At 45.8% G+C, this 11,150-nt stretch overlaps 1 protein-coding gene across 1 annotated transcript; it reads left to right on the forward strand.

Annotated features, from left to right (window-relative positions):
- The first annotated feature begins 8,620 nt into the window (after positions 1–8,620).
- Positions 8,621–11,103, forward strand: CHAC1 (ChaC glutathione specific gamma-glutamylcyclotransferase 1). Its single transcript, XM_057365554.1, has 3 exons — positions 8,621–8,921; positions 9,013–9,048; positions 9,301–11,103. The coding sequence occupies exons 1-3, from the start codon at positions 8,676–8,678 to the stop codon at positions 9,730–9,732; spliced, it is 714 nt and encodes a 237-aa protein (XP_057221537.1). The 5' UTR covers positions 8,621–8,675; the 3' UTR covers positions 9,733–11,103.
- The last annotated feature ends 47 nt before the right edge of the window (positions 11,104–11,150 follow it).

Here is an 11,150-nt window from a genome sequence, read left to right on the forward strand (position 1 = left end):
TGACTTCTTGTTTCTGCCTGGAGAAAGGGGCAAGTCAGTGCCTGCAGGCATARGCAGGTCTAGATGACACAAAGCCGGGCAGAAACAGCAGTGGTCACTGTAAGCCCAGCTGGTAGAACCGTGCAGTCCAGGCTCTGCACGCACAGAGCCATGTGTCACAAGCAGCACAAGTGAATCAGCCCAGTGGCTCCCAGTCTTATACGTGCCTGGAGTCAGCTTCCCCCAGACACACCCCCTAACATGCAGTGCAGCCACAGGGAATTCACCTCAATTTACGCTAATGCTCTGACTCACCCTGTTGATCAGCCTCTCTCTTTGCAGCCACTACACCAGCAGTTTTGGYTGGGCAGTCAAGTGCCTGAAGCCTGGACACTGGTGTTCCTCCTACCTATCTTCTGTTACCACCACAGCCTATGACTTGATGCAATATGTTCTCAGAAGCCTTCTGTTTCCATCTTAGTGCAGGACAGCACAATCCTTCTGCTACATGGCCCTAGTRTTTCATACAGGCAGAAAGAGAACTTTCCCTCCCCAAAAAGAGCACAGTAAGACWCACATATTGCTGGGGTTTTTGTAAAACCAAATCAGATTTCCAAGAGGCTGTGACCAGAGCCATTTCCAGTGTGGTAACAGACCACAAAAATCATGACTTCCTTTCCAAACAGGATCCATCTTCTTTCACTAGAAAAATTCTGTTCTGACATGGGCTCCAGCTGCCCTTTCTGACCTCTCATTCCAGAGGGTTTGGAAGCATCCAACAGAAAGAGGTTTAATGTTGAAATAATTTTATCTTCATAATCTACAGTAGTTTTAAGATACCCCCATGATGGACATGATAACACCGAGCTTTCAAATGCTGCTACAGCAAACTGCCACAAAGGTTACGAAGCATGGAATGCACCAGGACAACCCAGGAYTGGTCACAACCAACACACACAACAGCTCTGTCCAGGYAGATGCTTTTCCTGTTTTGATCTTGCATGTGGTTGAGCTTAGGAGGACAATACCCATCATTGGCCATACAGAAAATCCAACAGCTGCTGATCACTTTTCAGTATTCTCTGCCAYCCAACTATGCAAATTTTTACTGTTCCCATATGCAAGAAGGTGGCAGGCACTTGACCTCAGAGAGCAGCATGACTGACCCCAGGTTCCAGGCACGAGACTCCCCAGCTTTGGAGAACTGACTGCTGGCCCAGAGGATGGAAAGGATGGTGTGGACCAACTGCTGGGCAGCACATGCTACTTATGCATTTGTGCTCCAGGCTGAATGAGAAATGTTTCTGTGGAACCTGCGTGTCTTCACACAAGTTCTCATGCCTGTTATCCTGGCACTCATTTTTGTCTTCTGGGGCAGAGACAGCACGAGCTGATACACAGATGCTCTCTCTGAATTAAAGAGCTGGCAGATCTTGCTTATCATATTTGCCAGGGCACCACAAGGAAGACAGGCAACACTTAGCAGGTGTGTGAGTCATTTCTTGGCTTATTAAGTAGCTTTTTTTCCATAACATTTTGTTCTAAATAAATAGCATAGGGCTTTGAGAAAGGTGGGGATCATTGGCAAGTTCTCCTCCTTGCCTTCAGGAAGAGCACCTGTAATTAGGAAGGACAGGTCTTTGGATCTGCTGGGCGAATCATAAGAAGGTTCAGAAAAGGAAACTGCAGATCTAGATTACCAAATAAMAGGACAAAGAAAGCACGGTTTTATATTGAGACAGCTGAGAACTAGGGGCCCAAAACCTAAGTGGACGTGACTTAGGAAATCACAAAAGGAGTGGAGTTACTGTTGAGACAGAATCTCAATGTCCTATTAATACCACAAAAGCAAACATGCTTGCTCATACACAACACATCTACATCTATTTTTCAAGCCACAAACAGTTTTCAATGTATGTGCCAAAGATACTAAAATATAAATATTTTCAGCAGGACCACAAATTTCCTTCAGACGGAGACATGGTTGTTACATCAGAACAAAAGACTGCCCAACGTGGCCACATTTAATGCAAAACCTTTCAGTACTTGTCACTAACAACAACCTGTTTGGTATGAGCCACAGTCTCAGGACYAYTTGKTTTTTTTGGTTACAGCAATGAGACTTTTAGTCATTCTAKAAATAAATAAATCTCATTTACTGATACAACAGCAAAAAGCATCTGTCTATCTCTGCAGTAAGCATCACATTAGGTAGGTAATTTGCTTGCAACRGAAATGTTCAAAAGAGTGAACTATAGCATAAGTGAATCATACCAACACATAAAAAACTGTAAAGTAGAAGTGGTGCAGTGAAGGAGGAAGTTCTTATCAAGATAGCTACTTATCACTCTTTGACCCCACTGATCCATAAATCCCACTCATTGAGTGGCTGTGTAATTACTTTGATTGTACAGTCAACACACATATCGTGTCCTACCCTAAAGTAATCAGGAGTCTAAACAAAAGCACTGATCCTACACTCTTTTTTGCCTAGATAAGGACTTGGATGTGTGGGTAGCAGGTGGGTTTCCTTCTTCTCTCAGACAAAGACCATTAGTGACTGTTCCGGGTACAAATCCTTCCCTCCAGCCATTGCAAAGAGGGTCAGGGCTGCTGGGAGACTGGCTGCTTTCCTTACAGTGGGGGATGCTGGGGTTACCAGATGCCTGGCAGAGAAAGGACTTTGTTCTTCTTTGTGCAGTGAGTCTCATTGCAGCCTTTGCCCTTACTCTCTCTTTATAGGCCTTTCTCCCATCTCTTCAGCTGTGTGGTTTATGGCTTTGTTCCCAAGCAGAAATCTCTTGTGCCTTTATTACACTTGGCAGCTTGCTGCTTCCTGTCTTCAGAAAGCATGCTGGCTACTCGTGGTCCTTAAAACTTGGTGGCTGATTTTATAGCTCACTTCTCTGCTGGTAAGTAGAACATGAATTTCAACTTCCTTCTACCCTKCAAAGTTCTAGATGATACTGTAATGTTGCTTTATTTGGGATTTCTCAGTAGTCAAGGGACGAGATGGTGATTCAGGGTTTACATTTGTTCTGCAGCCCTTGCTTTGCCATTTGTATATCAATCAGACATTTCACAGCTCTCAGTCTGTGCTTGTTTAGGTCTTTGTGGTCATACTCTAGTTTGCTGAGTTCTAGAAAATGAACCCATAGCATCWAAGCCACAGAGAAGCAATGTTTGTTACGAAGACACCGTGACAGTCTGGGTAAGAACAGCTGCAAGCACGTCAGGACTAAACCTTATCACTGCAAACTGATGAAACCTCTCCAACATTACAAATCTGTGGAAATTCTGGAGCTTGGCTATACTCCAGCTACTTCCTTAATACTCCTGAAATGAAAACTTTYTGCTCATCAAACAAGAGTACTGGATGGAAAGGCAGTAGGTAATAGAGATAACGATCTCACATAATATCTCTTGCAGTTAAATCTACACAAAGAATTTATTTTACTGTCATTGGCCCTTCATATGGAGGAGTGTGTGTGTGGGGGGGGGGGTTGCAGATTTAAAAACCTGATGTTCTGTAGGTTAGAATATTCTTTTCAATCTTCAAGCTAAGCCACTCATGTCCAGTTAGTGTTCATATGCCTTTGTGTGAATTCAGTTTCAATAACAGGGCTTTAGTTTGCTAAATTTGGATTAATTTTTCATGTCTCAAATACAGGCACCACTTGCTATTTTCCAGTTGTGTGGTACCTGTCCCACTTACATATTTACATTCTTTGCTAATAAACTCTTGGTTTGAGTCTCTTCTTTTACCTCCCTTGACACAAGCATCAGAAGTTYTAAGAACAGTGCTTTTCCTTCAGATGTAATTACCTTCAGGTAATTATTTTAAAGGCCTCACAGCAATCACCACCCTGATTTTATTGGTTTGCATCTAAGAGATCTTTTGGTCTTGACAGTCATACCCCTGCCTGTAATCTCACTTCCTAAGCTCCTCCTACAATCCTACAATGTCTCCTCAGTCTCTGCTCACTATATCCATCTTTAACCAATTAAAAAAAAACTCTGAAATTGTAATTCTGATTCTTTATAGAGAAATGTTTTATATACTGGTGCTAGGAGGAACTTTGTCAGTAATCTGGAATATGAGAGAGGGACAGGATGRCCAGAGAAATTGAGGCCAGATCCTGCCAGGGGGGTCAAAACTGCCCACCAGCTTGAAGTGATAATGGGACAGGGGAACTCAGCAAAACCCAATGTGCAGCAGATCACTCTGGTGTACAATKCAAAAGTCAAAATGATACTGCTGGATTTTCTTAAAGGACTTCTCAGCCAACTACCAGGCCACTGGTAGAATATTGATGGTACATTAAAATGCTCCTTRGATATATGGATTTTTTTCCCCCTCATATAATTCAAATACAAATCAAGTTTGTTATGCCTCCATCAAGTTTGTCATTCCCATCTGTGAACTGGGCACACTGCAAAATCTCCCAACACAGCTGACAACAGTCAGAGCTCTAGCAGTCATGGGATGGACAGACTGATGTGGAATAGGACAGAATCAGCTCAAGTTCTATCCTGCAGAAGAATCCCCCAAACTGTCACCTTGTCCTAGACTTGCTTTTCAGTCAGGTGTCCTTACTGTACTTTATCCCCTGGATTTTACAGTTGTTCTCTTTAACATAGTGGTATGTTCTTTGTCACTGTTAGTTTCTTTGCTCAGGACTGTATTTAACCCTATGAGTTAATGCATTTAACAATGGAAGTGTGTTCCCTTTGGATGCAGCAAACAAATGCAAATAACCTATTTCCTAYATCTTTCCTAATCCCAGAGGTTTAATACGGAAGCTTTGACAATGCAGCTACTGCATTTCCCTGTTCAAAACAAGGCTGACTGCATGTTTYTATGGTAAGTGTTCACATCTGGAGGGGATTTGTAAATGTCATAAGAATTGGATTCATCAAACAGAAGTGAGTAAGACCCCTGGTGATGCATGTGGATGTGGCTTTGTGAATATCAGGTGAATAGTACTGATTTAAATTGCTTTAAAAAGCCTGTGGCATTTTGGAACTTCATCTCCAATTCCAGTAGCTTTAATCTTTATTGAAACCTTCTGGAAAAGAGGACAGTTTAAYTTTTAGATTCTTCTGTCTGCTCGTTGTGGACAGGAAAGAAGTGCCAAGCTGTTGGACGATGTGGTGGTACCTGGAAATGATCTAGCAACCCTCCCCAGTTGATATCTTCCAAACAGAACAACTTTTGGTAAGGCCCAGTATGCGCCCTCAGTTTATGGAGGTAAATAAGTGCCTGACACACAAGCCACTGCTATGTGTCATGCCAGCCCTGTCGTTGGTTCCTCTGGCTCTAAGGTGATTCATCACTATCCTGAAAACAGGCAGCCCTGGCACTGCTGCTCACCCCACACTAACATAGGAATGCTTGTTTTGGAGAAGCATAGTGTATACTGCTAAAGAGGAACTAGCTCCTTCTTTTCCTGAAACCTGGAAAAACTAGTTTCAGGAGTAACAAGGCTATGATTGCTTTTTTTTCTCTTTCCCAAAGGTKCTAGGCCAAAGTAAACATTCTTGCTGCTGTTTAGGGGTTTTTTAAATTATTATTATATTAACAGAGTATGATCATCATATTCYATTTCTTTTTCCCTTAGTCACTTTTAAGTTGTTAAAATCCTATGGTTTTTTCCATCTCCTTTTGTTATACTATAAATCCACATCATGTTCCCTAACAGTTAACTCTATTGCTGCTCCACATCCTCCCTCACACCTGTGAGGAACTTTCCTGTGGTTCCGTTTGGTAGGCTGTTTCCCTAGTGAAGACAAGCTCCAACACCACCAAGAGACACTAAACCCTCTCCTTTATATCCACCTGCTTCACATTCACAGCTGCACCTATGCTGTCTGCAAGAYACCTTTTCTGCTCAGCCCTTCACCCCTTTTGATCTTCATCCCCTTGGTTTGTTTAACTGAAGCACAKTGAAGGTACAGTCAACATAAGAAACAAAGGAAAGAAACAACAAAAAATATTCTTAATCCCTTGCTGCATACGCCACAACTTCAGTAAGCCTTCCCTCAGGCTCTGCTCCTAATGATGGAGCAATATCACAGTTTACACAAGAAAATCAGGAACTTCAAAAGGAGTTTCTAACCTCATACCTTATTGACCTTGTTGTACAGCACTGCAGGGAGCAGAGACCTGTGGTGTTTAGCTGGTGTGGGATCTGAAGCTGGTCCCCTACAGCYTTTGCTGTACACATTGGCTCTCCATTGCAAATTTGGCTGAGCCATGCAGAAGGGCCTTTTGGCAAAGGTAGACACACAAATGAGACAGCTCTGCAAAGGAAAGGAGCAAATTTTCTCACCACCAGCAAGCATGCAGTCAGTTCCCAGTGATATTTTTTTATTTCTTGATCCAATTTTCCTTAGCTTGTAGCAGCAGATAAGATACCTAGTGCTYTGTTTGTCACATGTGCAAAATCCAGTGTTTTTCTCAGATCAGAGAATCACAGAATATGCTGAGTTGGAAGGGACCCATCAGGATCACAGGGTCCAACTCCCGGTCCTATGCAGGACACCCCAAGATTCACAGCATGTTCCTGAGGGCATTACTCAAAGACTTGTTGAACCAAGAYGGGCTTGGTGCTGTGACCACTTCCCTGGGAATCCTCTTTCAGCACCCAGCCATCTTTGGATGAAAATTTTTTTCCTGATATCCAACCAAAATCTCCCCAGACTCAGCTTCATGACATTTCCTCAAGTCCTGTCCCTGGTCATGAGAGTGAAAAGATCAGCACATGCCCCTTTTCTTCCCCTTATGAATATGTTGAAGTCTGCAATGAGGTCTCCCCTCCGTGTCCTCCACACTGAACAAACCAAGAAGAKAGATAAAACTCATATCCAGGGAAAAACTGAGGAAAGAAGTTAGATTTTTTTTCAGTGGTGTTACTAAGACCAGAACCTAGCAAGAGCTTCTTCAGCTTATCTTTCAGACACTGATTTGTGTCTTCGTGTACTCTTGATAATGAGGATACACTTACCAACAAGTGTTTGTATGCTTTTGTTAACTACACATTGGGGATTTGCTCAGATTTCCTGGATTTTAGCAGGAAAAAAATAACTAAATACRGAAAATATAATATGCTTTCTATACATATACAATGGTACACAGAGCACTGGTTTAATTCCCAGAAGACACTGTTTTCATTTGATTAAAAGGCCACATCATTTTGGCACTGACAAACACTTGCTAAGGCAGGAGGCTCATATGTTGGGGGACAGGATCACCAGGATGAAAATGTAAGATGTGAAATTTATTTCTTGTTTTGCCAAGCAGAGCATTGATACAGACAGCTGATAAGAACACTTTCTGGAGCACTCTCTGGTCTGACTAAGGCCTCTGAGTACAGCAGCTGTACAAACAAGTGATGGATTCATCTTCTGCCTATGGAAAGGGACCGGTGGAAAAGGAATAAGACGCTGCAAGACTGTACCAGAATGGGTGTGTGGTGTGAAGGGCTGGGAGCATGCCATGCCAATCCCATACCTTTGAGCTTGAGTAAGACAGAGAAGGTGACTGGGAAAAGCGCAAGTGGAGAGGAAAATGAAGGAGCTTTGGGCTCTGTTTCAAGGCTGACCTTTTGAAGGGTCATCCACGATGACAAGTCAGAGAGTCAGCCATGCAGGGCAGGAGAAAAGGACAAGCTGTGTAAGGCACAGAGCAGCAGGGCAGATGAGAGAGCCGTGCAAACTCTTGACACCCCACAGGACAGGGAGCRCCCACCACAGTCTGTGTGTGCTGTAGCTGCAACACCCGATTAAGTGGAATGGAAAGGTGAGTGCCAGGATGAGGAACAACAGGAAACTGAATAAAAAACTGTAAATAGACTGTTTAGATTGATTAAGTGCAGAGGACAAGAACAATGAGAAATACTTTGGTGGTTTTGCTCTTCATTCCTTCTCCTCCTCACCAAAATGAACAACTTTGTAATGTAAAAAGTCCACCTTGTTACAATATACCTAAATCTGGTTTACAGCTCAGTGTTCAGCCCACAGACAGCACCTGGACCCATCCACACAACAGTTCTATATTACAAGCTGGCAATGCAGCCTGGATATAGTACTAGGGAAAATGAACTCAAGAAGCAGGATTCAGCACCATGTCCTTTCATTTGTGTGCATGTTATTATTCTGTTTTGCCTGTGTGTGCCTCACGCTGTGGCCCTGCTGACGTCTGGAGCCGTCTCTTCACCCTGTTAAATATTAWCTGTTTGGTTTTCCAACGCAGCACTCAGGTTCTGGGATAAAGCCAAAGCCGGGAGCGTGGGGCAGGCTCCTGAGGAGGGCTGGCCCGCTCATGTCACCTCAATCTGTCCCTTTTGGGCACGGCGCGCTGCGCTCCGGCGGCCYCTGGGGTCAGGCAGCGGCTGATCCCGCGGCATCCCCAGGCGGGCAGCTCGCAGCAGCGCCGCTGGACTGGCCGGCCCCGGTGTCCCCGCTGTCCCCCGTGTCCCCGGTGTTCCCGGGCCGCGCTGTCCCCGGGCCAGCGGTCCCGCCTGACGCAACCCGGGCTGTGCTTTGCCCCACACGCGGCTCCGCGAAACCTCCCGCCTTCATTGCATCACCCGGCGGGGCGGGGCGGGCCCGGCCGCCTTTAAAGGGCCGCGGCGGCCGAGCCGCCCCATGAGCGTCCCTCGCCTTCCCGCAGCGCCCGCAGCCGCAGCCCCGGCATGAAGCGCGACCCGCAGCCTCCCGAGGAGCGCCCGGAGCCGCCGCCACAGCCGCTCCTCTCGTCCTGCTCGCCCTCGGGGCAGGCGGAGGGCGCGGAGCTGGCGGCGCCGCTGTGGATCTTCGGCTACGGCTCGCTGGTGTGGAGGCCGGGCTTCGAGTTCACGTCGCGCAAGGTGGGCTTCATCCGAGGGTACAGCCGCCGCTTCTGGCAGGGGGACACCTTCCACCGCGGCAGCGAGAAGATGGTAAGGGGGGGCGGCGGTGGGGGGACGGGGGCGGTGGTGTCGCCGGTGTCGCGGCTCGGCTCTAACGGCGCTGCCTCTTCTGTCCCCACAGCCTGGCCGGGTGGTGACACTGCTGGAGGACTGCGGGGTGAGTACCGGGGGAGCTGGGAGCTGGCCCGGGCGGGGGGTGCCCGCATCACCACCTGGAAAGGTGTGTCGGCAGCCGAGTGCTCTGGAGCCCCGYAGGGATCCTGGGGGGTTGTGGGGTGTGTTACCCTCCTCTGCCCTGTCCTCAGTTGAGGACTCCCCCAGAGKAAGGGTGCCATCATTTGAAACATTTGCCATTGGGCAGGCCCCTGCAGTTCAGCATCCCGTAACCACCTTGCTCTTTCACTTTCAGGCGTGCACGTGGGGTGTAGCCTATGAAGTTCGTGGGGAACAAATCGCTGCATCGCTCGAGTATCTCAACATGAGAGAAGCTGTCCTGGGAGGCTATGACACCAAGCTGGTGAAGTTCCACCCTCAGGAGAAAGATGCAGAGGAACCCATCCTGGCTCTTGTTTACATTGCAACCCCCCAGAACCCTTCCTACCTTGGGCCAGCATCTGAGGAAGACATTGCAGCTCAAATCATTGTCTCAAGTGGTTGTGCTGGTCACAACATTGAGTACTTGCTGAGACTGGCAGACTTTATGCGCTACTTCTGTCCTCAAGCAGAGGATAAGCATCTCTTCTCCATCGAAGAGGCTCTTGTTTCCATCCTTCCGTGTCTATACTACACAGAGGAGTCTCTAGAAGAAACTGCAAGTGTCCCTCAGAAGTCTATGAGTTGAAATAGGAATTTTTTTTGCAGGGTTCAGTAGAAGGGACATAAGGGAGAAAGCAGTAGAGACAATCTTAACTCTGATAAAATATGATGGACTGAGTGCATAAAGGGAGAATTAGCAAATAGTTGGGGAGGGAGGAAGTGAAGAGTAAAAGGCTTGCTATAGGACTTGCAATTAGTAYCTGTTACACTCCTTATCTGTAGCATCATGATACCCATCACTGCTTTCCAGATGGAGAGCAGGGATCTGCACAGGAACTCTGTGAGACTTGCTTTCAGGATTCAAACCTGAGGCACTCATTTTCTTTAGAGAAAGAGGCTCATCTATTCTGTGCACTTTCTTTTTTTTTTTTTTTTCTTCACTGAAGACTAGTTGAGCAGGACTTGACTGGGTTTAAGCAGTATATATGTAATTCTACCTCAGATTGGCAAAAAGCTGTTTGGGTGGTGGTGGAGACTTTGGCAGATTCTGCCAAATAAAACTGTTATTTCCCCTTGCCATGTCCCACCTCCAGTACAATGACCTGACACTAAATTTTAGAACTTTTGTGCAATATTAAATGAACAGGCCTCTTTATGCTCTTGTGGATCCTACTTCCTTTGTTGTGAAGGATCACGGTAATGCACTTATTTTCTAAAATGTCATACTGTATTTATTATGTGTTCTATTTCCTCTTAGGAGGGGTATCTGAACTGCTCACATACCACAGTGGTATCCAGCCCACACTCAACCTTGCATTTGTGCCTTCTAGTTTTAAATCTGTTTTCTGAGGAGCTAAGCCTGCTTTAATGACAAGTTTTTTTCCAAGTTTCACTGATCTTTTGCTGCTACAGACGTAACTGACTCTGTAAGAAATGGTCCTGCATGCGTAGGAAGCTTGTGCTGCCTGCAGGAAAGCTGTCAGGATGCAGGAGAGTTTTAACTGGCCCTGTACTGGATAAACCTCTGATGCTTCAGGATAACGTGGGTTTCTGTAGAAACATTTGAGAGTTCTAGTTCCATACAGGGGTGTCTGTCTGGCACACTTCCATTTGGCTTCAAAGGACTATGAGCACACTTGTAAGCATGTGAGCTGCTGAAAAGCCTGCCCTGATCTTGTTAAGCAGAGGCACTGCTGCGAGCTCAGAATTTTCTGTTTCACATATTAACAGCATGAAAACCCATAGTATTTTGTGAGGAGACTGCTGCTACTGCAACTGCAGCAAAATTGCTCTTGAGAGCTGACCCCTGGGACTGTTGACTCCTCCCAAATACCACATGTTTTTTTAATTATAAAAAAGGCTAGGGACTGTTTGTATTACTGTGGCTTGTATGTATATGAAGTGGTACGGTGCTGTGCCCAGTAATAAAACAAACTGACAAAGTCAGTCTCATGTACTTTGGTGTTGGTCTTTTTTATTATGGCCTTAAAGCTCAAACTAAGA

Source organism: Malurus melanocephalus, unplaced genomic scaffold (assembly GCF_030028575.1).
Source record: "Malurus melanocephalus ecotype Western Australia unplaced genomic scaffold, MMel_1.1 scaffold_2, whole genome shotgun sequence".
In the NCBI taxonomy this organism is placed as follows: domain Eukaryota; kingdom Metazoa; phylum Chordata; class Aves; order Passeriformes; family Maluridae; genus Malurus; species Malurus melanocephalus.

Bases quoted from the DNA above. Each gene is read 5' to 3' on its own strand.
- CHAC1 (XM_057365554.1), top strand. From the start codon at position 8,676: ATGAAGCGCGACCCGCAGCCTCCCGAGGAGCGCCCGGAGCCGCCGCCA. The intron at 8,922-9,012 runs GTAAGGGGGGGC...CTGTCCCCACAG, and splicing joins ACCGCGGCAGCGAGAAGATG to CCTGGCCGGGTGGTGACACT. The intron at 9,049-9,300 runs GTGAGTACCGGG...TTTCACTTTCAG, and splicing joins CACTGCTGGAGGACTGCGGG to GCGTGCACGTGGGGTGTAGC.